The 14,716-nt window shown below is 36.0% G+C and overlaps 3 protein-coding genes across 3 annotated transcripts; 1 reads left to right on the plus strand and 2 right to left on the minus strand.

Annotated features, from left to right (window-relative positions):
* Window positions 1-1,573: 1,573 nt before the first annotated feature.
* On the minus strand, window positions 1,574-2,725 carry LOC100878242 (transmembrane protein 242). Its single transcript, XM_003707461.3, has 3 exons — window positions 2,585-2,725; window positions 2,324-2,485; window positions 1,574-2,208 (listed from the first exon to the last, which is right to left on the minus strand). The coding sequence occupies exons 2-3, from the start codon at window positions 2,367-2,369 to the stop codon at window positions 1,832-1,834; spliced, it is 423 nt and encodes a 140-aa protein (XP_003707509.1). The 5' UTR covers window positions 2,370-2,485; window positions 2,585-2,725; the 3' UTR covers window positions 1,574-1,831.
* A 153-nt stretch (window positions 2,726-2,878) lies between these two features.
* Window positions 2,879-6,395, plus strand: Plap (phospholipase A2 activator protein). The gene is made up of 7 exons (XM_012295091.2): window positions 2,879-3,207; window positions 3,323-3,550; window positions 3,672-4,541; window positions 4,613-4,943; window positions 5,019-5,256; window positions 5,329-5,744; window positions 5,824-6,395. Exons 2-7 carry the CDS (start codon window positions 3,375-3,377, stop codon window positions 6,148-6,150), a joined length of 2,358 nt encoding a protein of 785 aa, XP_012150481.1. The 5' UTR covers window positions 2,879-3,207; window positions 3,323-3,374; the 3' UTR covers window positions 6,151-6,395.
* Window positions 6,396-6,501: 106 nt separating this feature from the next.
* Mkp3 (Mitogen-activated protein kinase phosphatase 3) lies at window positions 6,502-13,642 on the minus strand. The gene is made up of 8 exons (XM_076540979.1): window positions 13,218-13,642; window positions 12,934-13,055; window positions 12,434-12,570; window positions 12,094-12,338; window positions 9,872-11,831; window positions 9,331-9,516; window positions 9,007-9,249; window positions 6,502-8,932 (listed from the first exon to the last, which is right to left on the minus strand). Exons 5-8 carry the CDS (start codon window positions 10,263-10,265, stop codon window positions 8,556-8,558), a joined length of 1,200 nt encoding a protein of 399 aa, XP_076397094.1. The 5' UTR covers window positions 10,266-11,831; window positions 12,094-12,338; window positions 12,434-12,570; window positions 12,934-13,055; window positions 13,218-13,642; the 3' UTR covers window positions 6,502-8,555.
* Window positions 13,643-14,716: the final 1,074 nt, after the last annotated feature.

The following is a 14,716-nucleotide window of genomic DNA, read 5'->3' on the forward strand; positions in this document are numbered from 1 at the left end:
CAATAAGCTGAAATGCATTTCTTTTTATTTTAATTCCATTAAACGTGTTACTTGATAATCTGTCAACAACAAACAAAATATAGTGAATTCCTTTTGTTTTTATTTTCTTGCCTTTAGTGTTGGCATTATATATCAATAATACACCTAATACACAGTTAGCATTTATAGATATAAAATAGTATAATAAATACCGTAAATATAACATTGATGTGTGATGCATTCTCAGTTACAATTATATATTTATGAAATTTATTATATGACCGTTGAGTATTGTGACATAACACGTGTCACTTCTACTGTAAAAATTATATTCACTGTTAATAATATTGACGCTTCCAGTATTGCGTTTAGCCATGGGTTTGAAATTTATAGTTATTTAACATAGTGCCATTAAATTAAAGCAATTATTGCAAATACTTGTTCCTTTTTTTTTTAAGAGAGAAAGAGAGGATTTTCCTACATAAGTAACTGATCGCTGCTCTTTTCGATGCTATTTAATAAGTAATTATTAGTCAGTTGAGTGCTGCTCTGTTAATTGATAGAGGTGCAATTGGATTAATTATAGTGTGACCACCGTTTGATCCTAAGCTGCATGCGTTTCTCCGATAAAGATAAAACAAAGTCTGTTTTCATAGAAGAAGACAGACTAAAAAATATTGAGTTCTTATTGATACAGATATAGCTATTAAGTACTACCTTCACTGTGTCATTGAAAATGTTATACTTGCTAAATTGTCACTGTGATGATAATTGTGTAACAATTTCAAATAGGATACATTTTTTTAAAAGAGAAACGACAAATAGTTTTTTAGGAGACAGCCGAATAAAATGAGTTAGGAATTAACACGTTGTTTAATTAAGTGGAACATGAATTTTCGAATAGGAATTCTTAATTTTTAAGTTACACAAGAAGTAATGTTTGCAGTATGTCAAAATATTCGATGACTATCGGAAAACTCCAAATAAAAAAAAGGATGCGAAATATATATATATAAAAAAATTCTGCCTACTATTATATCTGGCCATTTAATAATGAATTCTATATAGCATACATTTATCTTCTGTAATTAGAGATAAGTACAACCCAATGAAAGAAAAACAATGTTAAGATAAATTAAGATTAATGGTTCGATTTTTTGGTGACAGTGTGTGTGATCAGTCAGCGTACATAAGCGTGGACAAATAACATAACAACACAAAAAAGAAAAACGGAAAAAGAGGGCGGTATGTTTTGTGTGTGTATAATAGGAATAAAACAAGCGTACAACAAAAACTAGCGATATAATTTGTTACTATAATTTCTTACGTTATTATCTGTGCTTTTTTCTTTATTATACATGAGCATTGTATATTAATAATAATAATTTATAACGGGAGGTATAAAAACAAAACTTGTTTTAATTTCCATACATTACCCACACAAATTCCTATGTTCTCCTTTGAGTATAAATGCTTTCCCCAATTTCTGAGGAATTTAATTATTTTCAAAGAGGGAAACAAGATATAATTTTCAATTTTTAAAATATTCATACCAGATGAAATTAAAATGTGACATTTATTGTAATATACAATATTTACAAATTAAAATCTTTATTTTATTCAGTAATAACTACATGTACATATAAAAACACGAAGTAAAATATACAAAAAGCATTATACTAATTATAATGCAATAGTTATTTTTCTACTTTGTTTGAACACCTGAAAAGAGCATAAATCTCTATAATTACAGTTTCTTACAGATGACTGATCTTTAAAATTTATCTCTGACTGTTCTGACCACTCAAAAAAACTATTCATTGCTGTTAAACTTCAAATGATTTAGGAAATATTACTTTTCTTTACCCCAGTCTTCTGAAACATATCTAAGAAAGTCAGTAAGGTTTTCAAATTCAGTCCTACTCTGGGGTGGATCATTCTTTGGTATTCTTGGCAAAATGCTTCCAGCCTTTAATCGAAACTCTTCGGCAGTCTTAGCTCCTGACAGCTTCCAAATACCATAGAAAAGAACTCCACAACCTCCAATTGCCCATAGAGAGCCTATAAAAAGGGCCCTGGTTGCTAATGCAGCTCCAGATTCATACAGACCTTTCTGTCCTACTAATCCAGCTTCAAAACTTTTTGTATCTTGTTTTCTAGTTGATGCTAGGGCACTGCCAAATCCAATCATAGCAGAAATTCCTGCTAATCCACTCAAGAATAATGCCCCTAAGAAACAAGTTTGTAGATAACTAATAATATTATTAGAAGAAAAATATTTTATTTCAAATTTTCTTACTAAACTATGTTAGCTATAGCCTTCATTTATATAATGTATACCTACCATACAATTTTTCTTTTTTCTTTTGTGCATCTTTATCAGACGTCATTGTTACTTTTCATTATATTGTTCTATAAATATTATTGTAGTATATTTATGTTCTTATCCAAAGTACAATAATTCAAGTCTTCACAACGAGTTGATGATTTTCACATGCTTCATAATCTATACATAAATAAGTGGACACATAACCTTAGTTGTTATGTACAATCGTAACAACATCATAGTTGAATTACGTTTAAACATTGTAGTTGTAAAGCTTACCTTGGTCTTTTATGTAATTAAATTATTAAAACCGCTTAAATATTCTATCATATAATTAATATTAATAATTTTTAAATTAGTGAACGTTTTTTCTTAAAACAGTAGTGCCAATATGACAAATTTGCTATATGTGAAAACGAGCAATGAAAATCTGAGATAGAGTCTCGAGATAAAGTGTACTCAGATTTCAGAAATCTATGCCACAAATTTGGGAAAAAAAAAACAATCAACAACATAATTAATATTTGTATATTTTATTCACCATATATATAATTAACAGAGAAGAAAGTATATAATGGTAGGGATAGAATTAATGGTGGAGAGAGAGTATTGAAGTTAGCTGTGGTGCGCTAGTTGAATACGATTTCCTATGGAACAAATAATAACAATATTACGGAAAGCTGAAAGTGGAAAATCGAATTTTAATCAGTGATACGTCTAAATTTTAATCACGAATGTGCAAAAATAATTAGATATTTGAAACTGTAGTCGCATTTAGAAAACAGAGCTCTTTCATATACGCGTTACCAACTTTTTTGCGAAATTGTGGACAGCAATTTGAAACATGTGTACCAGACATTCGCTAATGACGTTAGCAAGAAATTAGCGAAAATTTTGTTTACGTATGTAATGTGTTTTAACTACGAAAATGCATGTAATGCTGTACGAATACAGTGATAAGTGTCACGCATGCTCGAATGCATTTTAAATGTCAAATATAAAAGCATTTATTCGTAGTTACACGTTTTGGTTGGAGAGATTTTCATACGACATAGAATTTGCATAAGTTATGTCCTTGTTGCGTGCTTCGCACGATTATCAGAATACTATGGCTAAACCGTGTTATAAACTAAGAACATCTCTTTTTGGACATGCATCGGACGTAAGAGCTGTGGCTGCGTTTACTGACGGAACTATCGTGTCAACTTCTTGGGACGAAACAGCCCGTGTATGGAAACCGTCAGGGTATTTAACCTTTAATTACTGTTGTACAAACTAGAGCCTATATTTTATTTAAATGAAATAAAATATTTGTTTCCTTTTCTAATATATTTTACTGAATAAATGTTAACCAAATATTTTACAGGAATGGGAAAGATTATGAACATACTACTACACTGAAAGGACACACTAATTTTGTTACTTCCGTATGCGTTATAGACCCATCGGAACATAATCCTACAGGTTTTATTATAACTGGCAGCCATGATAAAACCATACGTATTTATTTACCAGATCAAACAGAACCTATAAACATCATAAAGAATCATCAAGATACAGTATGTAAATTGAGAGCAGGTAAAAAGGAAGGGACATTCCTTTCAAGCTCCTGGGATATGAGCGCCAAAGTCTGGAACCTCAATGATTTAAGCAAACCATTACTAGATCTGTTAGGTCATACTGCTGCTGTATGGTGTGTAGCAGATTTATCAAGTGGGTTTTATGTGACTGGATCAGCAGATAAGTTAGTTATAATATGGACAAGTGATGGGTCCATACAACATAAATTAACTGGCCATACTGATTGTGTTCGTGATATTTCTACAATAAATAACAATGAATTTTTAACCTGTGCCAATGATGCCACTGTACGTCATTGGAATGTATCACTTGGAACTTGTTTAGGAACATACTGTGGACACGAGAACTATATTTACAGTATTGTAGCCTTTGAAAATGGAACAAGTATATTTACTGCTGGTGAAGATCGAACACTTAGGATATGGAATAACAGTGAACTAAGTCAAACTATTACTCTGCCAACTCAATCTGTATGGTGTATTGCTTTACTTCCTGATGGTGATGTAGTTACTGGAAGTTCTGATGGTATTGTCAGGATATTTAGTTGCAATCCAGAACATTATGCAGATCCAGAGATACTAGAAAAATTTGAGCAGGAAGTAGCTAATGTTAAGCTTAATGCTCAACAAGAGTTAGGTGGGATCAAAGTTAAGGAGTAAGTTAAGAATCTGAGAACAAAATCAGATTATAAATAATAAACTGGTATGTTAATTTTTACACTAACAGTTTACCAGATGCAAAAGCATTGCTACAACCTGGTCAGAGAGATGGACAAACTAAAATTATTAACGACGGCGATGCGATAAGAGCATACAGTTGGTCACAAAATGAACAGAGGTGGATAAAGATTGGAGATGTTATGGGGGCTAGTGGTGGCAGTGCAGCTACATCTGGAAAGCAGCTATATAATGGAAAGGAGTATGATTATGTATTTTCGGTCGATATACAAGATGGCATTCCCCCCTTAAAACTACCATATAACAATGATCAAGATCCATGGCATGTTGCTCAGAAATTCCTTCACGACAATGGTCTTAGTCAGTTATTTTTAGATCAGGTATAAAGTTTGAGATATCTATTATCTTTTCCTTAATAACAGACAATTTATATAGTAATTTATTTCCATTTACAGGTTGCAAATTTTATAATAAAAAATTCCCAACCTGCACCAGTTGTAAAAGCTGATGCTCAATATGCTGATCCTTTCACAGGAGGTAGTAGATATATTCCTCAAGCAACAACAGATACAGTTCCTCAGGAATGTACAAAATCAACGACGCTCAACTCTTCTGACACATCTTTAACTCCTTCTTATATCCCTCACATTAAATACTTGAGATCAGAACAAGCTAATCTTCCTGCTATTTTGGGTATTTAAATTATGTACCGTGTTTATATTTGTCATTAATGTAAATATGAGAAACATTTTTATTTTCTTGCAGAAAAACTACGAGAATTAAATTCTAAACAAATTGATGCTCTCAAAGTAACGAACGAGCAGTTGGAATGTTTAGTGAAATTAGCAGGAAATCAGTCACCCGAACTGAGAACCGATGCTTTGAATACTTTAATGACCCTTTTAAACTGGTCAGACGACGTATTGTTTCCTGTCCTCGATATAACAAGACTCATAGTATTGTGTAAAGAAATTAACGACGTTCTCTGTACAGATGAATTGTTGCAAATCGTGAAAAATCATATCAGACGCGATGCACTTCCTTCTAATCAAATGCTCGCGTTTCGTTTATTGGCAAATATGTTCGCTCACGAAACAGGTGAAAAGTTATGCATTAATTACAAAGATGAGATATTAAAATCAATATTGGGCTTAGAATCTCTTGGAAGTAAAAACAATCAGGTACGAATAGTAAAATAAAATTAAATTGATCTCGAATATTGCGATTAATCGCTAAAACTGATTCGATGTGTATTTTCAGGTTGCAATTTCAACTTACATATTAAACTTAACCGTGGCTTTGAACAAATATGGCGATACTGTTGGTAAAACACAATGCTTAAACGTAATATTCTCTGTTTTACCTCTTTTGAATGAATCCGAAGCGGTGTTCAGAACTCTTGTAGCGCTAGGAACACTTTTATGCACGGCAACAAATCAACAGGACCGTGATGATTTAATTAAAGCAGTTCGACAATCTGAAGCTGCATTAAATATACTTAAAACTATGTCAGAAACAAAAATCTCGACAAGTACACCGAACAAACTGGCGAACTGTTCAAAACAGATTATCAGCTTGATTATTTAAACGTTGCAAGATATAGAAAATTAAAAAGAAAACAATGAAATGATGAACTCAAGACTAATGATTAATGTTGTAATTAACAAGTATACTTGCCGAAATTGCGTTAAATAGGCTTCTTATATTTTTTGCAATTTGATATTTAAAACATTATAGTTATCTATTACTAATAAAAGTACATTTTGCCATAACAAAAAGATAATCTTCATTTGTACAAAAAGGAAACCGATATTAAAACTTCGTGAAACATACACTTTTTTCTTTTTCTTTTTCTCATAAAGATGAGTTGTTTAGCACGATTCAGGTAAGACAAGTTGTATTTCCAAATGAAAATTAATTAAAATATATGTACAACGATGAATATAAAATAATAATTTATGTAATATACATAATATTTGATTAAATCTTTCGAGCATCATGCTCGATAAACATACAACAGACAACAGTGTAATAGTAGAATATTGTTATTACATTAACGTCAAATATATATTTCCTTAGTTGTATATCAATTTACTCTTGCAACAGTCAAGAGTCGATTACCACAACTTTTTTTTAGTTAATTACATGAAAAATAACATTCACTGTGTACACTCATATTAACTTCAATTATGCTCGATGAACAATACATATAGTACACGAAAGATAGTTACAGTATCAGGTCATTGTGGCTTATGGGAATGTGAATACGCGATTTCATTTTTCATTTTTACAAAAATAATTTTAAATATATATCTGAGATCTGCAAGACAATAGAAACAGTGCTGATCATACAATTCAAAATTTAGCATTCAAATTGTCATACATCATATATAGTTATTATTTAATTCTTACTCTTGTATTAACGCACATAGAATCAAGATCGTCGTTGAACAAAATTTATTTCAAGAACTTAGACTTCCCTTAGGTACAGGAAGATATTCTTTACACGTGACGGTAATAGGTTCTAGATTAAGTTCTTTCTCCCCTTCCTGAGTTCTCCCAGGACTCGTAAGAGCAAATGTAAGTGACAGAAGGTTCCCCTTTCTACTCTTGAAACAGTGATCTCTCATTGATTGTATTTTGTGCAGAAGAACCTTGTAAGAATTTAAGAAGAGCTCAATGCACAACCTTTTACCTTCACAGATCCCTACACTTCCCTTTAATTAATGGGAACCTAAGTTGCATGAGACTGAATGAATCTTCAGATTTTAAAATTTTTTTTCTACGACAATCCTGACTGTTTTATCGTTTTGGAAGTAGAAGAGATTCGGAATGCCCTATAGAAATGCACTGATCCATAAAGATGTACTCCTTCATTTATTTAACCGAGATTATTTCGAGAGAATGTGCACACAACATTGCATCTTAAAAGTCAGAATGCATCAAGAATACCCTTCTCAATATAAGTCACTTTTGTGTATTGAAAAACTATGTCAAAAATTACGACGCTCGAGTTTCGAATTACCTCGTGTATACTTTATCATAATCTATACTGCTGAGTACGAGAAAGATTTCTCAATTTTGTACCTCTGAACTTAAACTTAGTGTGTTTTTAAGCAGTTATCCGTTACTTCAACTACTCGTGATTGCCTGGTGTTGACGACTTATTTTCATCGGAGAACGTATCGCTTCGAATAAGCATCGTCTGCGATAAAACAAACACAGCCTCGTTAATTGAAGGGTTCAGGGAATAAGTATTAAAAATATAGATTTTGTCTTTCAGGATATAGTGTACGTATAAAATTGTATCCTAGAAATGTTCGAGGATAACATAGTGCTGAATAAATTCAACGTATTTCAGACACTACTACGATTCAGATAAAAGAAGTTTGAAATTGATATCTGATAATACCAATATACAATGACAATCGCGATACATTGTAAGAAAGTACAGATTTTAATTATAAAATACTTTCAATATTTAACGCTATCGTAATAACTTAGAAAAATGTTATAGAACCCTTGATAGTCCTACTTATTTTTTCTAAATTTGTAAAGTGACTTACGTAGTATAATAATTTGACTATATACGAAAAATTCCAGAAACACGGTAAGAATATATTTTATCAAATAAAATATTTTTTATGTTTTGGAAAAACAAATCCTCATTTATTTAGTAGTCGTTTAACTTCCTTTTATGCGGCAATAGAATTGTGGCTTGCAAAGCCTAGAGAAACAATGTACATAGAAAAATACTAGAAAGGCTCAGCCATTTAACAACTTGACGAGTTAGTTCTCTTCAGGAGTTAGTACTCAACAAACATACCTAATTATCTACTTTTACACTGCGTTTCAATTGTCCTAGGATATTTTCCTAGCAGAATGTAAACTTCGTTTCCTGCACCCTTCAATTATGGCTTTTCATTTTCTACAATGGCATGCAGCGCACTAGGAGGGACCTAAAATTTATATTGGGTCCCTCCTTGCCCGTCTCATTCAGCCGGCGTACTCGACGCCCACCTGTCAAATTCTATTCCCGAATCTGGACTAAGTCCTAGATCGATAGGACTAAGGAAACTGGGCGCTGGACAATTACAAGGTCCTCCAGGTCGACAAGCTCCTATACATCTCTGATCGTTCCCTCTATTCCTATCACCTCGATCCCTCAATTCCTTTTCAAAACTATGTAATTGTTCCATAAAATGGAAATTTGGAGCAACGTTCGATTTTCGACTACGTACTAGATTAAAAGCGTCGTTCAAACTGAGACTACACTTGTGCATAAGGTAAGCTACAGTAATCGTAACAGACCGAGATACTCCAGCTAAACAGTGAACCAGCACTCCTTTATCTGAGCTCCGAGCTTCCTCTAAAGTAAAGAAAAAGTCATATTTAATTCTCTTCACAAATTTCAAATCACTGATAACAGATATTTATGCTTACCAATGAACTGAATTGCTTGTGGAAAGAAACTAGCTAAGTTCTGGCTCCAATGATCGCTTATAGGTATTTGCATGTATTTTATGGAACCCGCGCTTTCAAATACATTTGGCAAATCTGGAGTTACGTTGAGAATGTACTGTATCCTGTGACGCGCTAGAGCTTCTCTATCTCCACTATTGGCCGCGTTTCCAAGATACAAATGGGGTAAGATTTCGACTGGAAAGTCTTTATCTTCTTCAGGTCCTGTAAAAGAAATTGTAGTAGTTTGTTTTCTTTCCACATATTTTATTAAAAAGAACTTCAACTATATATAAATATACTAACCAACGGAATCACAAGTACTATCACTATCAGAGTCAGAGTATGACCTTGTCGGTGGAGTAGATATCCGAAGAGATCTGAGACCCATCAATTCCCCTTCATTAGAATCCTGACCAGGAGGACCTTCTCCTGTAGTTTGACTACCTTCGCACCATTCAGGATATCTATTTCTGAATGCTTCAAAGCCATCTGTAAAAAAAAAATAAATTTATAATGACATACAGCATAAAAGGAAAATAATTAGTAAGATGTACTATATTTCTCTGTGTAAATCAATATTTCATTCACTCTTGGTGTACTGACTGATATGTACTCTAGTCTTCAGGTCTATACTACAAACAGTACAGTAATTGAAATTCCGTACACTGTTTTGGATGATTTAATTATGGTAAACAACATTTATAATTTGTATCCAAGTTAAAGTTTGATACAAACTCAAAATATATTTAAATCACACATTGTTGACACATTTTTGATGATTTAACATTATTTATAACATATACATTTAAAGCATACATAAATATCATGCACAGTTTACACTTACTCATTAAAATAGCTACACATCCACCGCAACTCCTAAGTCTCCGACTTAAAACTTGAATTGTTTCACCCTGATGTCCTGCAGGGTCCGTAGAGTCACCGATCAATACAAATGTCCCTCTGCTGTTCTCATCACCACACAAAAACACTTCGACTCGGTTTCTTAGATCTAAGCACCTTATTGTCGACAACAGATCAACTTTACCTGCTGCCAATCTTCTCAGCATGATACTAGGTATGGCTAAAGGAACTGAACCTCTTATATGAGCTTCAGAGAAATCAGAATGCGCTCTACAGTCTAAGATTAAAAGCTTGCTCGGACCATCCTGCGATCTAAGTTCTCTGAAAAGCCACTCAGGGTCCACGAACTCCTCTTCCATAACATTTCCTCCTGGCATGTTGTACGTTTTACTTAAATCCAACGCTTCTTTGGCTTATGACTTTAAACACGCTTGTTTCTATTCATCAATGTATTAATCTCCATAGACTCCACCGTGTTCAGAGAAGCAGAAACCTGAGTTTTTGCAGCGTCGAAAGAATCTCTTTCTCCGTATGGCACTTCCAAGTAACGTGTTATCAATGATAGTCGAAGTGCACGCGTGACATTTGTGTCGCATCGTAGTTCACAAGAACAGAACTGGTTACATGTTGTTTACGATCAACGAGAGACAAGTGTGCGTGCATTTAAGTGCAAGTAATAATTCATATATACATCTATTATTAATATTAATCGAATACGATGAAATGGCACTTAGAGTGGTATAGTAGTACGTATTCTTCAGAGGCATCTAAACGCACGTTGTCGTTCCCGAGCGTTATTCTCACGTGTTGCCATCACCTCCTGCGGCACTTCAATGCCGTTTTTACTCCTCCTCCTCCTCCTTCGCCGCGAACTCGTCCCGATTATCGATCCTTTTGTAAATAAAGACGGCAAGCCCAATTAACGCCACGTCCACGGAATGTTGTTGCTCGTTCGAGAAATGCATGATCCACCGTAGATTTACCTGGAACCACGATCAACGTGTTTCGCGCGAACTGACGTGAGTGGTGGCATTATCCTCGTGACGGACAGAGACGCGGGTATCCCTCGCCGTGTTACCGCGCACTCGACATTCGATCAGTGAATCGAGTCGGCTTCGATTCTTCTCGCGTCACTATCCAGAAAGGGGATGCTGCGCGCACAACGCTCGATTCGAACGAGTCAGTTTGGGAGATCGGTCGCGTATCTCGGCGCTGCGCGACTCGAGACCGTCGCCCTCACCTCACGAATCCCTCCAACATTGCTCGACGCGTCTTCCCTCGGTTGCCGTACCGACTTCCTGTTCTTTTTTCCCTTCTCTCCCTCCGCGCGGCAGCCTCTTCTGTCTTACCTTCCGTCTTCCTTTCCCTTTCTTTTCTTGCTCCTTCTACTCTGTCACCGTCTCTCTCTTCCGTGGCCTTCTAGCCAGCCTGCTGCAGGCCACACCTTACCTCGATCGTTCTTCCGTCCAGAATGGGCAAATGGCGCTCGGATCTTCAAGCGTACGGGAGATCTATCCAGGCAAGGATTGGTCCACGATCACGTGGTACCCGATGCTCGACCAATCAGATAGCGGACTGACGTCAGTTCATTGACAAAAGATGTTTTCATTAACAAGGCGTGGGTAGATGGGTCGGGGGTCGGTACTGACCGAACTGTTGGTAAAATGGAGGGTAGGAAACGTGAGGGGAACCAGTATACTACACGCTCACTCTCTCACGCGTGCGTGGGCGCATATTATTACGATCCACACGAGAAAGACCGCACCGTCTACCGAAGTCTACTTCGTATCGACGTGCACGCACACTCGCGTCCACGTGCTGCTTCCAGGCTCGGCATTACGATTGATGGCGCCCCACGGATGTCTGTGAATTATTCATTCTTGATGCGATCCATCAGCCAATATTAGTCTGTGATCAGCCTTGTTGTATCGTTACAGATGCACCTAAAGATAATTAATTTAGATAAGGAAATTAATTGGGTTAGTCTATGTAAGACTATAGTTCTACAAACATAGGCATACCATTCGTGAGATCGACCGAATCATGAATTAGAATGGAAAGGATGAATGAAATGTTTGGAAACGAATTGAATAACAATGATTTGCGTAACTAAACTGATACTTAGTTTAGAAAAATCAAATGAACTAGGAACAATTATAATCGCTAATTCAATTAAAAGATGTAGTACAACAGTTTTAAACTTACACATTTATTTTTCCAACATGTGAAATTAGTTATCAGAGACCTCTCCAATGTCACTCCTTATCTGAAAAAAGTCTACAATGAATCCAAATATGCCTACTTGATGAATAATAGTAATAATTTATTATACAAAAACAATAAATGAATCAACATTTATCTTCCTCCTTAAAAATCATTGAAAGAAAAATTCTTTTGTCGATGACTTAAGTTTAATACATATCCTGAATTGCTAGGCATAGCATTTGAATCTGAAAGACAAAAATTAGTACACAGTTTTTACTACAATGCCTTTAAAACTATATATACGTTCCTGAAGTTTGTAGTACTGTAGGTGAAGCCTCACCTCGAATCGAGCAGCCTATCAGGCGGCTCTCAAGCGTGGGCTGGCATTCCATTCATTTGGGTAGCTGTCGTTGAAGATTTTCACGTTCGATCACGCGGACGGCGCAGGGCCACTTTATCGCGACCCCTAGAACATTGCTAAGAGAAAGAACGTAGGTAGAGAAAGATAGATAGTCGAGAGGTGAAGGCAAAAAGGGCTGGTCGGTGTCGGTGGCCTTCGACGAGTCACGGACATTCGTGCGCTGAGACGAATTTCGATTCGATTGCGTGGGAGTATGATAAGGTGAGCGTACTATACCGTCCTTGATACTACGCTCGATTCGATCAATGGTCACGAACAGATTTACGTGAGAATTTACGTTGCTTCCTCTGTTCAACATCGACACCCTCACTAACATTTTGGATACACGTTCTGGACGTGAATCATTGATAGCAAGATCGTGATTAATGGAAGGTTGATTCGATGGATAATAATGTTTGATTAGGATCTAACATACTCACATAAGATACTAATGTAGGGCTTAGAAGCTGCTTTCAAAGAGTAGCAACATTTAAGATCCACACTTCGGAAATCTCTGCATCAATGAATAATTACTGATATATCCATATAGATAGCGACCTTTCTGAAAATAAAAATATCGTTTTTATCCATGATGTTCGACATTAAAACCCGAGCAAACTATCCTAGTAACTAATCCATATTTGTAAAGTGTGGGTTGCATTCTATATCTAGCGCAAAATCTATGCATTGTAATCCTAAAATGAAAATGTAAAACTGAACTTACAAAACCAGCCAACGTTGACCAATAAAAATGCAAGTCTGTTCATTCTCCGCGCATCGTTAACTATGTTCCATTAAAACGATTACTAATCGCACGTTAATGAGGAAGCGTGTGTGTAACCAAAGAAAGTTGTATCGCGGTATCACTATGGCAGTCACACCGGTAATGTGTACGTTAAGATGACGTAAGTGATACCTGTTGATGACCTTAACAGGTGTGCATACTTAATGGAACTGCCATTACGTATTTCGTGATGCAGTCGGAAGTCACACAGGCGCGCGTTACTCAATCACAATTCTATAGTATGCCTCAGAGGCTAGGCAGTTTTTTCTCACGAGGTCGCATCCGATCGATATGAAAATCGTTGCAATTCAATGTACGTTTGTTCCTCTGGCACGTACATTATTTTACATGCTATCTTAAACAGGAAACTGTATAATTGTAAACTCGTTATTTAAAAGGTTACATTTTGCAAAATACAGTTCTTACTTATCACACGTACGTGTAAACAGTAAGAACTGTATTATAAAGAAAGACAACATGACGCTAATCCTGGCAAAGATGCTATGCTTCATGCATAGGAGAAAGATGTGCGATTTCTTAAATTGATCGGCTAACGATACAAGCTAAAAAGAAACATCCGCAAGACGGACACAGAGCCGGTACAGTTTCTACGAATCGAAAACAGCGTGGCTCGTGCTGTGCGCCGTTTATTTGCGTCTGGTTTCTGCAGGCTACCGGAGGAGGAAACCGATTATCGGGTTCACAGTGCTTTGCCAGATGTAACGTCGAACGTGCGGACACACGCGCGCGCGCACGCACGTACGCTAATACTGAGACAAACGGGTGTACGCACCGGAAGCAATACTCCCTAGCACTTGGCCGGGCATTAGTGCACGCACTTCGCTACGTGTGCGTGAGCCTTGCGTGTACGTGCACACGCGCGTGGGCGTGTGCGTGTGATTACCACGAAAAGCGGCCCCAGGTTGACAGGAAATGGTTCGAGATAAGATAATGACGTCCCTCGCCTCTCCTGCATCCGGCAGCTTTCTTTGCCGTGGCCGCTCGAACATTATAAAAGATCCCTTTGTACGTCACTTGAGGACAGGTACACTCGGCTGCAACGTAGGCTTCCTTTAGATAAGCATGAGTGTAGGGGAACCACCCCACCACTAGTATCCGATTGAAGGAATCAAATGATTTATAAATCTCCAAATCTTCAGCTTCTCAAATTTGTAATTGTAACTTTATCAATCAAATATTAAAAGGTGATGGGACCACCTCTCATTAGTTCACAATCTTTTCTCCTATGTATGGACAGGATTGCCAATTATTAAATCGAATGGTACCTGTAAATTTGGTTACATATAAATAAAGATTCTGTGAACGTTCGAGAACTAGAATGAAGATGGTACCTCGAATCCTTGAGGAGGAAGCTAGCCCGCCTCCTAGCAAACGAAAATAGCGTTCGAGCGTTTCCTTTGCGAGGATTTTTCAAAATA

Source organism: Megachile rotundata, chromosome 16 (assembly GCF_050947335.1).
Source record: "Megachile rotundata isolate GNS110a chromosome 16, iyMegRotu1, whole genome shotgun sequence".
Taxonomy (NCBI): Eukaryota; Metazoa; Arthropoda; class Insecta; order Hymenoptera; family Megachilidae; genus Megachile; species Megachile rotundata.

Bases quoted from the DNA above. Each gene is read 5' to 3' on its own strand.
- Plap (XM_012295091.2), top strand. From the start codon at position 3,375: ATGTCCTTGTTGCGTGCTTCGCACGATTATCAGAATACTATGGCTAAA. The intron at 3,551-3,671 runs GTATTTAACCTT...AATATTTTACAG, and splicing joins CGTGTATGGAAACCGTCAGG to GAATGGGAAAGATTATGAAC. The intron at 4,944-5,018 runs GTATAAAGTTTG...TTCCATTTACAG, and splicing joins GTCAGTTATTTTTAGATCAG to GTTGCAAATTTTATAATAAA.
- LOC100878242 (XM_003707461.3), bottom strand. From the start codon at position 2,369: ATGACGTCTGATAAAGATGCACAAAAGAAAAAAGAAAAATTGTATG. The intron at 2,209-2,323 runs GTAGGTATACAT...CTTGTTTCTTAG, and splicing joins GAAAAAAGAAAAATTGTATG to GGGCATTATTCTTGAGTGGA.
- Mkp3 (XM_076540979.1), bottom strand. From the start codon at position 10,265: ATGCCAGGAGGAAATGTTATGGAAGAGGAGTTCGTGGACCCTGAGTGG. The intron at 9,250-9,330 runs GTTAGTATATTT...TTTCTTTTACAG, and splicing joins TAGTACTTGTGATTCCGTTG to GACCTGAAGAAGATAAAGAC. The intron at 8,933-9,006 runs GTAAGCATAAAT...TCTTTACTTTAG, and splicing joins ACAAGCAATTCAGTTCATTG to AGGAAGCTCGGAGCTCAGAT.